The sequence below is a fragment of the Saccopteryx leptura genome, chromosome 1, assembly GCF_036850995.1.
Source record: "Saccopteryx leptura isolate mSacLep1 chromosome 1, mSacLep1_pri_phased_curated, whole genome shotgun sequence".
NCBI lineage: Eukaryota > Metazoa > Chordata > Mammalia > Chiroptera > Emballonuridae > Saccopteryx > Saccopteryx leptura.
The window spans coordinates 30,872,000-30,889,164 of NC_089503.1; the positions used below are offsets into that span (position 1 = coordinate 30,872,000).

General features: G+C 37.7%; 1 protein-coding gene across 1 annotated transcript in view; it reads left to right on the forward strand.

Annotated features, from left to right (window-relative positions):
- DCDC1 (doublecortin domain containing 1) overlaps positions 1-17,165 on the forward strand; it is a 394,396-nt gene that overhangs the window by 184,742 nt on the left and 192,489 nt on the right. Inside the window, 4 exon segments of the mRNA XM_066360544.1 lie at positions 5,856-5,925; positions 5,928-6,018; positions 9,035-9,160; positions 12,753-12,858. Coding sequence (XP_066216641.1) covers positions 5,856-5,925; positions 5,928-6,018; positions 9,035-9,160; positions 12,753-12,858 — 393 coding nt within the window.

The window sequence follows — 17,165 nt, forward strand, 5'->3', positions numbered from 1 at the left end:
GATTGTACTTTTGTCAGTTTTTGTTTTAAGGTCAATAAGTAGCTGTCTTAAATATTTTGTTGCTCCTTGGTTTGGTGCATATATATTAAGAATTGTTATGTCTTCTTGATTCAGTGTCCCCTTAGCCATTATGAAATGGCCATTTTTGTCTCTGAGTACTTTTGCTGTCTTGTAATCAACATTATCAGATATGAGTATTGCTACCCCTGCTTTTTTTTGGATGTTATTTGCTTGGAGTATTGTTTTCCAGCCTTTCAGTTTGAATTTGTTTTTATCCTTGTTACTTAGATGAGTTTCTTGTAGGCAGCATACAGTTGGATTTTCTTTTTTAATCTATTCTGCTACTTTGTGCCTTTTTATTGGTGAGTTTAATCCATTTACATTTAGTGTAATTATTGACACTTGTGAGTTCCCTATTGCCATTTTATAGATTGCTTTCTGTTAGTTTTGTGTCTTGTTTGATCCTTCTCTTTCATCTTTCTATCTTTTGTTTTTATTTGGTTGTATTCCATACATCTTTCCTCTGTTGCTATCTTTTTTAAATCATGTGCTTCTGTGGTGGTTTTTTCAATGGTGGTTACCTTTAAGTAATGAAAAGGGTTCCTACCCTGTTCATTGTAGTGCACTATTTTGTGAGTACTTTTGCACTCCATTGTCCTTTGTTACTGTTAATCTCCATCTTCTCCCCCCCTTTCTTTTTGTTGTTGTCACAGTTTAAATTTGGTTTTATTGTGTTCTTCTTGGAACTTTTACTTGTGGCTTTGTTTTCTTTTTGTTCTTTGTATCTGATTGGAGAACCCCCTTTAGTAATTCCTGGAGTGGAGGTTTTCTGATGATAAATTCCCTCATCTTTTCTGTATCTGTGAATGTTTTTATTTCTCCTTCATATTTGAAGGATAGCTTTGATGGGTATAGTATTCATGGCTGAAAGTTCCTCTCTTTCAGGACTTTAAATATTGGGGTCCACTCTCTCCTAGCTTGTAGAGTTTCTGTTGAGAAATCTGATGATAATCTAATGGGCCTTCCTTTATATGTTGTATTCTTCTTTTCCCTGGCTGCCTTGAGAACTTTTTCTTTGCTGTTGGTTTGTGCCAATTTCATTATGATGTGCCTTGGAGTAGGTTTGTTGGGGTTAAGAAAACTCGGAGTTCTGTTTGCTTTTTGAATATGAGGCTTTAGTTCTTTCCACAGGCTTGGGAAGTTCTCATCTATTATTTTTTTGAGTATGTTCTCCATTCCATTTTCTCTCTCTTCTCCCTCTGATATACCTATTATTCTTATGTTATTCTTTTTGATGGAGTCAGATAATTCCTGTAGAGCTATCTCATTTTTTTAAATTTTTGAGTCTCTTTCTTCTTCTCTCTGTTGTGCCTCAAATTGCTTGTCTTCTATTTCACTAATCCTACCTTCTATCTGGCCTGTTCTATTAGCTAAGCTTGTTACCTCGTTTTTCAGCTCATGAATTGAGTTTTTCATCTCTGTTTGATTTGTTTTTATAGTTTCAATTTCCTTGGTAATATATTCTTTGTGTTCATTGAGTTGTTTTCTGAGCTCCCTAAATTGCCTTTCTGTGTTTTCTTGTATATCTCTGAGTATTTTTAGGATTTCTATTTTAAATTCTCTGTCATTTAGCTCCAAGGTTTCCAATATATTAAATTTTTTCTCCATAGATTTTTCCTCATCTATCTGTGTTACCTCTCTTTCTTTTGTATCCATGATATTTGATTTTCTCTTCCTTAATGGCATCTGAGGGTGGTTTTGTTGATAATATTAATGAGATTTAATAAAGAATAAAAAGTTAAAAAAATAAAAATAAAAAATCGAAGAATTTAAAAAAATAATTAAATAAAGAAAAATAAAATAAAATAAAAAATTAAAGAAAAAGGAAATTATCCCCCCCCTCTTTTTTTTCTCTCCTCTCCTCTCCCCTCTTTCTTGAGAAAATCTTGTGGTGAACTGTGAGTTATATTGTACTAAATAGAACAAACAATGCCTGTACTGGAGGGCCTGAATTGGGGAGAAGTAATAAAGGGGCAAAAAAAAAAAAAAAACCCAGAAAAAAAAGGCGGTATGGACCCACAAAAAGCAAGTAAGGAAAAAATTTGGGTCAAGAATAAAATGATTTGCTTTTAGGTGTTGGTTGACTAAGAGTTATGATGAGAGGAATAAGAGGGAAACAGGAAAATGGGGGGGGGGGAATTAAAAAATTACTATTGTATTTAGTGGAACAAGAACTAGATAAAATGGAGAGCCAGGGATGGGAGCACTGCTAGTGAGTTAAAAAGGTGAAGTAAAAACCCCCCAAAATGCCACAAACATAAGTTTGAGTCCCAGATAAGATACTTTGTTTGTTATTGAGGTTTGAATGAGAGGAGATGTAAAGGAGAAAGGAAGAAACTAATATAGAGGGAGAAAAGAAAGAGAGAGAGAGAGAGAAAAAAAGAGGGTACTACTAAAAGAAGAAAAAAGAAAGAAGAGGAGAGAGAGAGAGTTAAGGGTTTTGGAGTGCAACCCTCATAGAGGGAAAGTAAGAGGAAAGAAAAGATAATGGGAGATGTAACACTTATGGGTAGTGTAGTTCAAGGAGAGGAGAGAGTAAGACCGGCAGAGAGTTAAACGACCAAATTGGAGGAGGAAAAAAAGAAAAAAAAATCAAGAATGAAGATAAGAGAAAGAAACGAACAAATATAATAAAATGGGATAGGTTATAAAGTCTGCAGATTATTCTTGATTTTGAGAGGTTATCTTCTTGCTTTTTCTTTTCTCTCCCTCTTCCTGGTTGGTGACTCTGTACCCCGGGTTCTACCCCTTTGGCACGCTCAGGTAGAGGTTTGCAGTTGATAAGTCTCTATGGTGATCTCATGTATTGTGCTTCAGTCTCGTTGGCAGTCGAGGCTCATTAGCATTTATAGGCTCTGACAGTGAGAGAGTCCGTGTTCCTGGAGCCTCTCTCCTAGTCTTTCCTTCCTCAATTAGTAGCCTGATAATCCAGTTATGGGGTTGCTGCTGCCTCTGCCTGGATAGTTAGAGGCTCAAAGAGCTGGCCACTCCCCACTCTATTCCCACTCAGCACAGGGCTCTGGGTAAGGCTCAGTCAGTCAGAGCTGCTAGCATAATCAGGTGGGGCTTCCGCTCAATCAAAGACCTCTGGCTCTGCCACTCTGTCCGGTAACACGGGTGGGCACCCACTCCTGGGGCGCTTGGAGGAAATTCTCGCTCACTATCTGCGCGCGCAGACCAGGATATCAGGCCGGAAGTCTCACCCTCTGAGTGAAACCCCCTCCCGCACGGAAAAGTTGCAGCGTTGGAATTGGCTCTCGCTCCCTACCCGTGCGCGGCTCCCTCAGGGCACTGGGGCGGCTCAAGATTCCGCTTTTGGCCCACACAAAGGCCCCTGACTCTGCCCCTCTGTGGGATAACACGGGCTCCCACTCCTGAGGTGCTGGGAGGAATCTCTTGCCCTCTCTCCTTGCACGCAGACCAGGATATCAGGCCGGCCGCCTCACCCTCTGAGTGAATCCCCCTCCCACACAGAAAAGTTGCAGCGTTGGAATCGGCTCTTGCTCCCTCCCCATGCGCAGCTCCCTCAGGGCGCTGGGGCGGCCCGGAGATTCCGCTTTCAGCCCACACAAAGGCTCTGACTCTGCCTCTCTGTGAGATAACACGAGCGCCCACTGCTGAGGCAGTCGGAGGACTCTCTCGCCCACTATCTGCGCACGCCGACCAGGAGATCGGGGAAAATGGCTGCCCCACTTGTCTTTCTTTGTCTGGGTTTGGCGCGAGTGTTAGCTTGTATTGCCTGGGTTGCCACAGGAACAGTTTTTCCTCGGCTTGGAACTCCGTGCCACAGCCTGGTTCGGCCATTTGTGCCACGGCCTGGATCTATTCACCCCCTTTGCCCACCTTAGTTTCTATATTCTCAGTTCCCAGTGAAAGCTGCCCTGTTAAGGTTAGTGAGGAAGGCGGAGCATTTCTTACTCCCTATTTCCTTCGGGGTTTGATTATATATTTAGCCAATTTTTCGCTCGACCATACCTTTGGGTGTATTGAAAAACATCTGGAGGCTCCAAGGATAGGTTTTTCTGTTTCTGGTTGAAGATCTTGTTGAGTTTTGGTGGAGATTTATCGGTATCGCTTCCTACCGCGCCATTACGCTGACATCATCTCCCCATATTTAGATTTTTGTTTATTCATTTTGAAAGAGAGAGAGAGAGAAAGAGAGAGAAAGAAAATGGTGGGGGGAAGGAGCAGGAAGCATCAACTCCCATATGTGCCTTGACCAGACAAGCCTAGGGTTTTGAGCCGGCGACCTCAGTGTTCCAGGTTGATGTTTCATCCAATGTGCTGCCACAGGTCAGGCTGGTTCCTTATTATTATTTTTTTAATGCAGATTTTTACTATTCTAACACTGTTGTTGCCTATTACATTCCTAAAGAAAATAGTAGTTGTTATTTTTAATCCCAAGGACTTGGTTATGCTGGATGAGAAAAACGAACCTGAATGAAATGAAAAATGAGTTATTGTTTTCATCCTTTCTGATGCTCAAGGCTAGAAATCTGGTCACCATACAACGTTTGAAAACAGTGTAGAGCTAAAAAAAAGTTGGAGATACGATTGTTTATCTCTCATGAGAACGAAGCCTAATTCTTAGGTGTTCTACAAATGTAATTGCTGGTCAAAGAAAATGTTCTACTTGGTCAAGAGTTTAGAGCCAATAGGGGGGAAACCGGCACATGTGAGATGGCTGCAACGTTCCCTTCTTTCCTTGGAGCCTCCGCCTTTAGCTCTTCTCGGTTCTCTTTCAATGAAAATTAATACAAGGAGCACAGGGGGCACGCTGAGCAGAGCTAAGTAAGCCAGGAGAGGCCACAGCTGAATCCACATCCCTGCCGGGATGACAGAGTCACAAGAAATTGAGAGACATGAGAACTGACAAGGGGGAGAAGAAAAGGAAGCCTATGACAGCGGGCTGGGCGGGAGCAAAGTGCTGGAAAGGGCGGGGCACCGAGCAGGAGAGAGGCCCGGACGCTCAAACAGCGATGACTGAAAACAATGAAAAAGTCTTTTAAAATTCCATATGCAGCGCAGTTCGGGGGGCTTTAGCTTCATCTGACACATGCCTTGACTTAGAAATATTGTGTTAATTCAGAAACCTGAAAGGTAAGATAGAAGCAAACACGGACAGGGCTAGTATTTAAAATATGAAATGACAGCATGTCACACTTCGCACTTCAATTATATCTTATTCCCGACTAGAAAATGTCTCTTCTTGAAGTGGCTCAAAAGCTTTCTCAGGGCTGTTAATTAAAATACACCCAGAAAGAGTTCTTCTAAGCGGCCCAACCTAGGCTGAGAGTCGTATGTATTTTTGCAAGCGTGTAAGCGGTGAATCATCCTAGCGTTGGTTATCTCCGGTTAGTTGGGGACAGATGGGGAGCTTGCTGGCTGTAAAACTTGAACGTGCTCTGGAAAGACCCTAAGAAAATGTGTAGCTCCGACAAGAAAGGCATAACCCTGATCAAAGAGGACCGTTACCATGTGTAGAAGCTAAACGCTCTTGCTGTAAGACTGTCACATCTGCTTTCAGTCCCCGTGCCAAAGGGTCAGAGCTCAATCACAAGCTTGTGGCACCCCCTGCTGGTTAAAAGCCCGTGCTCATTTTGTTCCTTTACCCCGAGCTGCACACTGCCGTCATTTCACACTTCTTTTAACATTCTATATGAATTTAATTACCATTTGTTTGGACGCCTTTGTTGCAGAGTAGAGACAGTTTATTACAGATGTTCACATTCTCTGTTTTATCTTCTTCTTCATTGTTCTCTCCCCCCCCCCCCCCGCCCCCCGCCCACCACCAGTTACTTCTCAGGATCCATCAGAGGCTTCACGGATCTTCTGTGAACCCACCGGGCCTCAGTTTCTCTTCCGCCCCGCTTTCGACGAGCACGGTCAAGAGATTAAGAATCCACTTTTGCTGAAGAATGAGCAAAAAATCTGGGTGTCTTATGGTAAAGCATGCAGGTAGGAGCGAGGTGTTTATTCTCTGTCTGTCCTCAGGCTTGCTCGGGGCAAACTAATTTAAAAGGAGAGTTGTGAAGCCAAGTAGCACACTTGATAGAAATTTTAAAAAATTATGAATTCCAATGAAATGTTTAGAGCCCTTTTGTGTGTGTGTGTGTGTGTGTGTGTGTGTGTGTGTGTGTGTGGCAGTATTGTTTGTGGAATATGACATTTCTCTCCTCTCTCTTTCTCTCTCTCTCTCTCTCTCTCTCTCTCCTTCTCTCTTTCTGACTTTACTGTCTTAATGCCTTGTCATAGTTCTTGAAGTCTGCCTGTCAGCACAGCAAGTGGGATTTGTTCATGTCTGAGTAGTCACCTTAATGATAGCAGATGGAAACGCCACGGGGGGCCCAAGCCCATCACACTGTCATTGTCGCACGCTGCCCTGACCTGCTTCCACTCCTCTATTTTTTTGTCCTTTTTTAAAGGAGAAATGGATGGTAATTGAAAAGGATTTTAAGCAAGGTTTATGAAGCTGTAGACAACATGATTCCCCACTATCTCTCTGTGTTTTCACAAATAAAGTCTTAACCTCTTAAGCACCAATGACAGGACAGCTAGAGATAAACTGGTAAAGCTGGTAAACTCTAGCCTATCAACGTTATATTCCTCAAAAGCGACTTAGATTATCCCACAGTAATTACCGGTTATTGCTGAGCATTGTGTAAATTTTTGCAGATTGGTAAATTCCTGCATAAAATTATTTGCGTTTCTGGGAAAAGAAAAAAGGCTGCGGTCTACAGGCACTGAGGGGCTGAGCTGTGTGTGGAATAGCTTGGGAATATATGCATATTTTGACAGTACCCATCCAGATGAACTCTGAAACCGCCTGTCAGGAAACTTAAACACACTTTTCTGCCTACTCCTAATCTTTTAAGCTCTTTATTTATCTGTAGAACAGAATAGAGGACATAGAGGAAAATAATTTTGTTTATAGACTATAATTGATCATAATTATAATGAAAATAGTCTAGATAGAACTAGAAGCTAATTGGATTTGCTATATATTCTAATAGTCAAAATTTGAGCCACGGACATACATCTACTCCGTGAAGGTTTTGAAAGAAGTTTGTAGGATTAGTTGTGGGTAACATACTCCAAAATTCTGTTTCACCTGTCTCAGTAGAGTAAAATGAAAGTACTTAATAATTTCTAATTCTGTGAAATTTAGAGAATACAAATATCTGTAAGGAATGGTGTTTTATTTCCAATGGCAGATTGTCAAATATAATTTAATTACACTGAGAATTGTTTTTCCATGATAAAACCAGCAGTGAATTTTATTACAAAGAAAGCCTTTAGTAAAACATGTGTCTAATAATTTCTTCTTAAATATTATTGTGAAAGTGAAAGCAGTGACTGACTAATTTTGATGTTTTTAATGTTGGCTGTAATACTGTACTTTAATGAGATCAAACACTTGGTTTTGGTTAATTGGATCATATTTGTGGAATCATTTATAGAATGGTTAGTATCTGAAATATTCCAAAACCAACTGAGGGTTGTAGCTAGAGGAATACATAGTGTGTATATCTGTTTGTACACTATTGTTATTTTAATAAAATAATGTATTCTTTTCTGGTTTTAAATTCAGTATGAAGCACTAGAATTGGAAGTTATAAAATTTATGTCTAAAAAGTTATTTCCATTCAGTCAAAAATAAATTGAGAAAATCTGCAATATGTGCTAAGTAAATGATGTTTATTTTCAGGGAATAGTTTTAACTTGCCTAATATGTGTTGATATAGGGGGTTCAAGTTACTCACTTACAAAAGATGCATTGCTAGTATCTGCTTTTATTTTGAGTCCTTTCATTATTTTTCTCCCAATATTTTTATTGTGAAAAATATTCAATCTACAGAAAACTTGAAAGAATAGTACAACAAATACCTATATCGCCTCCACCTAGATTCAATAGTTTAAAGAATTTGCCACATTTATTTCACCTCTCTTTTATCTCCCTTTGCTCTCTTTTGAATGGTTAGAAATTAATTTCAGACAATCATTGAAGTTTTACTCTTAAATGCTTCTGGTTACATAACTGAAAAATAAGATATTCTTCTATATCACCACATTATAACATCTAACACAGTCAACAATAATGTAGTATCATCTAGTGTTCAAGTTACATGCAAACCCACCAAAATGTGCTTCGGAGCTTTTTGAAATCTGGTATCCGAAGAAGCTTCATGTATTACATACAGTTAGTTCTTTTCTTTATTTCTCTTTAATCTAGACTATTCCCCCACTTTCTGTTTTGCTTTTTAGGACATTGATTTTTTTAAAAAAAGAATTCATCACTTGTAGAGTGCCCTATATTTTGGATTTGTCTGAGTGTTTTCTCATGATTAGATTCAGTTTAAATATTTTTGATAATACTACACAAGTGATGTCATCATTAAAATACTATAATTATAAAGTCAATTAATGAGTCTTTGTCACCAATTTAGAAAAAAATGGTTCATATTTGACATAATGGCCATTCTTATTTAAGATGTTTTTTATTTGATTTTCATTTTCAAATAATTAAATTAACCTAAAACAATGTACCTAACAGTATGTAATATTAAAAAAATCAAATCAGCATAACATTTAGTGAGCTCATTAAAAAATGGTTGTGTTTTAGTCAAATATTAAAGATTAATTTGATTATCAGGTTCAACATTTATTATTGTTATATTACATTGTAGTTATACATTAAAATGAACATCATTTAGTTATACATAATGTAGTTATTAAAACCTGAACATTGTATACACTAAATACTTTGCTTTTATTATTGAAATTATTTAAAATAATATCATGTGTTGTGACTATTTTGGGCATATTATAAATCAGTCAAATAAAGTAAAATGTGCATTTTAGGATTTTTGGGTTTTATTAGACACTGATAGTTTATGTTTTATTATTACTTTGTGCTTATTTCACTGTTTGCATAATTATTCAGATAACTTTGATTCTTTTTAAAAATTTTCAGATCTCCACTGAACCCTGTTTTGAGTTTGGCCTTTGACCAAGTGACTGCATTTGTCAGAGGTGGCCTTACAATTGTGTATAAACCCTTCTTGGATCCTAATGCTGTTCTGCTTCCTGGATGTAACAAGTAGGTTATCTGAGTCACCTAATTTCAGGTATCCCAGAGTGAGGGATTGAAACATAATCAAATAGATAGTCTTTGAATCGTCTTACATAAACAATTATTTATTTTATTGATTTATTTCATGATATAATGAGCTAGTTCCTAAAAGACTTATCATTAACTTTCCTTGAGTTTCAAAAAATTGTATGGGGTAATTAGCTGATTATAGTTTCTGCTTTGCAGATATAATTTTATTTGAAGTGTAAAATCTGTTTTTATTGGATGTTCCTAAATTAATAGTTTTGAATGGAATCATTAAAAGAGTAAATAATATACTTATTCCTATGAGTGTTTACATTAAGGATCTCATTTGATGACAATAAATGGAAAACAAAGCAATGCGCTTGAAGCTTGGTAGGACACTGAGGAGAAGAGCAGGAGTTAAAGGATCTGGGAATCTGGCCCCATGCTGCTTAAGACTGTCCAGGAGCAGATGGGTATCAGTTTCTTTCTTTCTTTCTTTCTTTCTTTCTTTCTTTCTTTCTTTCTTTCTTTCTTTCTTTCTTTCTTTCTTTCTTTCTTTCTTTCTTTCTTCCTTCCTTCCTTCCTTCCTTCCTTCCTTCCTTCCTTCCTTCCTTCCTTCCTTCCTTCCTTTCTTCCTTCCTTCCTTCCTTCATTTCTTTTCTTTCTCTCTTTCCTTTCTTCTTTCTTTCTTTCTTTCTTTCTTTCTTTCTTTCTTTCTTTCTTTCTTTCTTTCTTTCTTTCAGAGGAGGGGAGGCAGAGACAGACTCCTACATGTGCCCTGAACAGGATCCACCTGGCAAGCCTGTTAGGGGGTAATGGTCTGCTCCTCTGGGGCCCTTGCTCCTTTGCAATTGGAGCCATTTTTTTTGTAGTGCCTGAGGCAGAAGCCATGGAACCATCCTCAGCACCTGGGGCCAACTTGCTCCGATTGATCATGGCTGCAGAAAGGGAGGAGAAGAGAGAGAGAAGTGAGAAGGGAAGGAGTGGAGAAGTAGATGGGCACTTTTTCTGTGTGCCCTGACTGGGAATTGAACCCAGGACATCCACACGCCAGGCTGACACTCTACCACTGAGCCAACTGGCCAGGGTGAATGTCAGTATCTTATCTGTAAATAATAAACCCAGAATTTACTGAGTGATGACCATAGCCCAAGCACAATTCTAAATGAGTTGGGGAAGAACCTATTTAATTCTCAAAACAAGTATTTAATCACGTTATTACCTGTTATCCTATTTTTACTCCATTTTATAGACACAGAAATTGAGGAACAGAAGTGTAAAGTAATTTTCCCAGTCACACAACTGGTACATGAGAGAGCTAGGATTCTAAGCTAGACTGTCTTTCTTTATTTTTTCTTTATTTTTATTTTTTTTATTTTTACTTCTTTACAGGGACAGAGAGTCAGAGAGAGGGATAGATAGGGACAGACAGACAGGAACAGAGAGAGATGAGAAGCATCAATCATCAGTTTTTCATTGCCACACCTTAGTTATTCATTGATTGCTTTCTCATATATGCCTTGACCGTGGGCCTTCAGCAGACCGAGTAATCCCTTGCTTGAGCCAGCGACCTTGGGTCCAAGCTGGTGAGCTTTTTACTCAAGCCAGATGAGCTTGTGCTTAAACTGACAACCTCGGGGTCTCGAACCTGGGTCCTCAGTATCCCAGTCCGTCGCTCTATCCACTGCGTCACTGCCTGGTCAGGCTAGACTGTCTTTCTTAACTGAGGCTTTAACTGCTATCCAGCACTGTCTAATAGAACTTTCTGTGATGATGAAAACCTACTTTATGACTGTTAGAATTTGACATATGACTAATGTGACTGAGGAACTGAGTTTTTAATTTTCTCTAAGTTAGGTGAATGTTAATTTAAATAGGAATATGTGGCTAGTGGCTACCATGTTGGACATTGAAGTAGAAATGTTGGATTATGTGATCTATCTATAAGGGCCTATCTAGCTTTAGTATTTTATAATTTAACAAATTCCAACTTTCCTTAAAATATAGTAAAAACACTAAAATAGAGGGCAGAACCAGAAAACCAAAAGCAGTCTGATGAGGTCACTCAGTCTACTGTCAACCTATTGCTAAATATGTCTACAAAGACATATTCTTTGGTCTTCGTTGGTAGTTGTTTAAACAACTCTATCTCCCAATGGCTGCCTGTCACTTTTCAGTCAAGATTTGTCTTGTTCTCTTTTTCCTTATAGATAGAAAATAATTCATCAGCATTCTTTTTTTATAGGCATTTCCATTTATGAGATTTATTTCATGTGTAATAATCTCTCTCCAAGTTGTTTAATTCCCTAGTCCTTTTACCTTTAATTTTTAACCAGGAGTTTATTTTTTAAATTTATGTGCCCCTTTTTAATTCTGCATGCCAGGTATAATAAATATTGTTTTACTGAGTAGATTCAAATTAGATCTAGCTCCTTAAGAATAGCCCTGGCCAGTTGGCTCAGTGGTAGAGTGTGCCTGGCGTGCAGAAGTCCCGGGTTCGATTCCCGGCCAGGGCACACAGGAGAAGCGCCCATCTGTTTCTCCACCCCTCCCCCTCTCCTTCCTCTCTGTCTCTCTCTTCCCCTCCCGCAGCCGAGGCTCCACTGGAGCAAAGATGGCCCGGGAGCTGGGGATGGCTCCTTGGCCTCTGCCCCAGGCACTAGAGTGGCTCTGGTCGCAACAGAGCGACGCCCCCGGAGGGGCAGAGCATCGCCCCCTGGTGGGCAGAGCGTCGCCCCCTGGTGGGCTGCCAGGTGGATCCCGGTCGGGCGCATGCGGGAGTCTGTCTGATGGTCTCTCCCCGTTTCCAGCTTCAGAAAAATACAGAAAAAAAAAAGAATAACAATATGAAACTGCCCTTGTTGAACACAAAGTTATTTGAAGATAATTTACTTAATATTTAGATTCCATTTGAATTTTATTTCTATACTCTAAAGTGGATCATGTGAGATCTTAATAATTATACTCTTGGTTATATTTCTCAGAGTATTAAAAAAAATACTACCAGCCCCAGAATTGTTTTCTGTTAAATAGCAACATGCTCTATGGTATGTCTATGGTATGACATCAATGTTGAACCAAGTAGTTTTCTTTAGGGTAAGGATTGGCTCACTTTTAAAATAATTGACTTGGCTGAATTAAGAATGACACCCAACATCTCCAGTCTGTGGTTCTTCAGTGAACCCACTAGGCTGTACTGCCTTTTAAGGCATTCTTAAAAATACCAAACCAAAATGCTCAACACATCTATTATAAGTATAAAAACATCCTTTATCATTCATAGTGCATTGTATTTAAAACATAAGTTTAACATTGAAGGTGGCCTCAACTATGAGTGATTCTGTAAAAATAAAGATAATTTTTGATGTCATAAATAATTGCAAGGTAAAAATTTAAAGCTTTCCTTTTCCCAATTATATATACCAAAACACTTTACATAATTTTGTTTTAGAAGATTATGAACTAAACTATACATTGATTTTTCACTAGGAGACTATAAAGTACCTAAATTTTTATTATAGTAGATTAAAGAATATTATAATAAAATATACTTTATTCTAATAAAAATAATCAAATGTTTTACTTTTCTTAGTTGGGAAGTTTGTGAGAGATTTCCAATGAATTTTAATGCCAGCAGTCAACAGGTTCCTGACCAATTTGAAAAGGTAGACTCGGAGAACCATTTCCTACAACACAAGGTTAGAATTATATGTTATAATTAATGTGGATATTTTATGTATTAGACTCTCAATCAATACATGGTAACTGAGTGGATATTTGTAAAAGTTTTTAAAAACTATGAATTATTTTACAAATGTCAAGGCAAATATTAGTCTTTACAGTCTATTAATTAAGCACTTAAACCAGTGGTAGTCAACCTGGTCCCTACTGCCCACTAGTGGGTGTTCCAGCTTTCATAGTGGGCGGTAGCAGAGCAACCAAAGTATAAATAAAAAGATAGATTTAACTATAGTAAGTTGTTTTATAAAGATTTATTCTGCCAAATTTAGCAAAAATCTGACATAAAGTACTTGGTGAGTAATTATTATTATATGCTTTAACTTGCTGTAACTCTGCTTTATAAATTTTATAAAGTAAAGTTACTTCCCTACTTTATAAATCACCATTACTGTGGAACCAGTGGGCGGTTAGAAAATTTTACTACTAACAGAGATACAAAAGTGGGCAGTAGGTATAAAAAGGTTGACTACCCTTAACTTAAACGGAATCAATATATAGCATTCCTACATGAGAAAATTTTACCTGAATTATGTCATTTAAGTACTGTTCTTAGCATATTTTTTTTCTATACTTACCATATCAATAATAAGTTTGAGTTATTTAAGAAATAACTTTAAGATGGCAATTCTCTATACTTTAGGATCTGATCTATTCATTCTTGGGTCATTGTAGCTAAGGAACATGAGTCCTTCAGAAAACCCAACTCATGACAAGCCAATCCAGAAGGTGGTTTATTAATTTCCACTTAGGTATCCTGCTAGTAAAGAATTTTGTTCTCCCACTGAGCTATGAAAGGTATTTTAAGCATGCATACAAAAAAGGAAGGATTATTTTGTTTTTCTCAGCAAGGACTATGAAATGACCTATGTTCATTTCAGCTATATAAGCTTTAGTTTTTAAATTCATCAGATCAAAACCAAAGGCACTTATAAAGCTAGAGATGTCCATAGAAAGTAGGACTTCTCATTAATTGGTCTTCACTCTTAATTTCCAAGAGACAGTGTTAGCATATGTTGTTCTTGGCCTAGGAAATACTCATCATCATTAATATTTTGATGCCTTAAGGCTTTATTCCACTTCCTCTTCCTCCATGAAGCCTTCTCAGATCCTCCAAAGAGAATTAACCTCAAATTATATTCTTAGAATTTCTTTTTGTCCTTTTAAAATTATTCTTAGACTCTGCGTTTTGGAGAGTCATTTATTTGCTTTTGTGTCTTTCTCCTTTGTTAAATTGAGAATGGATTCCGACATTATGTCTTATTTATCTTTGTATTCTGGAATGTAGGGCAAGTACACAATACATTTTATGAGTGATTTTTAAAATTTAGCTATAGCCTATCTTACAAGGCTCTCTATTGTCTAATATGTTGTGTGCTAGCCAAGCCAGACTGTTCGTTTGTTGTTTTCTGAAAGCTCTCCATGATTTCTGTTATTATACCCATGTGGATCCCTCTGCCTGGAATTCAGCCTCTTTTTCTTTGCCACCACCCCTAGCCTTCTCTTTCACCCTTGTGCCATATCCTAGCATGATGTCTGGCATATAGTTGGCATTCAATAAATGCTTGTTGAAATCCTGCCCATCATTCTAGCCTTATCTGATATGTGCCTGCTTCATAAAAGCTTTCTTTACTCCAACCCTCCCCCCAAACCAGTTAGGATGCTTTTGGCCTTGGTACCCTTCCCTCCCCCCTTGCATCCATTCTGTGCCATTTATACTAACATTGAATTTGCTGTTTTTTTCATAGCATTTTATTTTTGCATGATTAAAAAAATGACTTAATTAATGCTCCAAGTTTTGGCCTATTTCAATCCAACCAAGATAGTAGTATAAGAATACAAAGGTTTGTAAACTGGCAAGAAAATAGAAGCTTTCAAAGAATAATGGCCTTCCCTTAGCTATGAAACCTTTAAAGTTCTTTTAGAATACCATCTTTGAATATATCAGGGGTCCCCAAACTTTTTTACACAGGGGGCCAGTTCACTGTCCCTCAGACCGTTGGAGGGCCAGACTATAAAAAAAAACTATGAACAAATCCCTATGCACACTGCACATATCTTATTTTAAAGTAAAAAAAACAAAATGGAAACAAATATAATATTTAAAATAAAGAACAAGTAAATTTAAATCAACAAACTGACCAGTATTTCAATGGGAACTATGCTTCTCTCACTGACCACCAATGAAAGAGGTGCCCCTTCTGGAAGTGCGGTGGAGTCTGGATAAATGGCCTCAGTTGGCTGCATGCGGCCCGCTGGCCGTAGTTTGGGAACCCCTGGAATATATAGACAGAGGTGATCCTTGCATTTGTAATAGAAGTTTAATAGACTTAAAAGGAGCACTTTTAAAGAGAGATTCAGGCAGAGGAGATGGCTATCTAGAGGGTATTTTATGGTAAACTCTTGCTATTCATTGCAGTCAAGAGGACACTAAGAGGATTACAACAGGGGTAGAGAGGAGGGAGGCAAAAGCCGATATTCTTGATGGCTATGTTTTGAAATTGGCTTGAGATAGAGAAATCAGTGCCCAACCCCTTACCGTTTGTTCACATCTCTTATTGACAAGTCAAACCTTTCCTACAGAGAAAAATTTGGAACCTATAATCCCTATTAGAAATGTGGGAGACAGATATAACCCTGACAATTACAACCTGTTGCTCTTTTATCCGTTTCAATAAAAAGGTTTGAAATCTACTACAATGAACAATTTGGCAAATACATCTTCCAACAGTTTTCTATTGTTATTTAAATTGGTGACATTTTTAGATTGCCCCAGTTTAAGGGCAATAAAATTATATGTTTCCATGAAATGGATAAGATTTAAACTTCATGGTAGTTAATATAAAAGAAAAAAATCATTCATGAGGAGAATAGCTTGAGGGATGCCTGGTTATGGGAAAATATAGCAGAAAAATGTGCTCCGGAGTTTGGCAGGTCATATATTTTCCAAAGTGAAAAGGAAACTTATTTTGATCCTAGTTTCGGTACGATCAGACATCATCTGAACATCAGTGACAATTTTCAATATGAAAACAACAAGAAAATACCAAGTTACCATTTTAGAATTTTGGCATACTTGTTACAAGTTAACTTGTAAATTCAGCAGTCATGGGTGCTAGCAGAATGTAGTATTCTGTATGTCACAGGGGGGCTGGGGACAGGCAAACCATTCCCTACTGTCCTGTTTCTTTGGAGAGCAAGTCATGAGAAAATAATGTTTTCTACAAATAATATATATTGTGGAAAATACACAATTTTAATTTTAATTTTGAACTGTTTGCTGTTAGAATGGGAGACAGGACTTTAAATAAAATCCCAAGTCCATTTTGTTTGTTCGTTATAAGAGTGTGTTTATTTAGACAGTCACAGAGGTATAAAAAGTGAGCTGTAGAAGAAACGGGCTCAGGAAACAAGTTGGAGGAGGAAAGGAGAGAGGAAAAGAGGGAGAGAGAGAGAGACCTAGAGAGAAGGAGTTACACGCTGGGGAAGCAGGGGTGGGTAAGAGAGCCCACCTTCCTGATGTTTAGATGAATTGCTGAAGGTATTTAAGCACTGCTTCCCTAGATCTTGAAGTTGCCTTATTTGGAAGCATAATTATGTACTCACTGATGTTTTCTGCTTTCACATTTTTCCAGTTTGTGTATTGATCAGCTATAGATCAGAGAACAGGAAATATAAGAGTGAACATCAGAGACAGGATGAAAGAGATTTGAGAACATTTCTTATAGTTGTGATTTTAATTTGTATATCAGATTATTTAACTTGGCCCTAAATTCTTTACTAAAAGTATAAAATTTTATTAAATTTCTATGTAGTAAACACATCTTGTTTAGAATGGGGTTTGTGATTGACCTATGAGCTTCTTCTTTCAAGAAAAAAATTTTTTTTGTGTGTGTTTTGTTTCTTAGGAGATCAGTAAGAAAAGACACATGGTTCCTTTACTGTTTCAAATTTGCACAGAAATATTGAAGGCTACTCCACTTTTTGGAAAAAGAAAATTAAGAAGTTTTAACTGGCCCAGCATGTGCACACATCATTTTTATCACTGGTAGCTTCTATATCAGCACAGTTTATTCAGATAGCAATATCATGGTGGTCATTTAAAGGCAGTTATGTATATAATATTCAAAAGAATAGAAAGGAATGTCCTGTTTTGATTCTCAAAAGGACCTAAAAAGATTTTCTAATGATATATGATCGCATGTATTTAGAAACTAGTCTTAACACCAATGCTTTTTATACATATCCCCATCCATGCGCACACAGG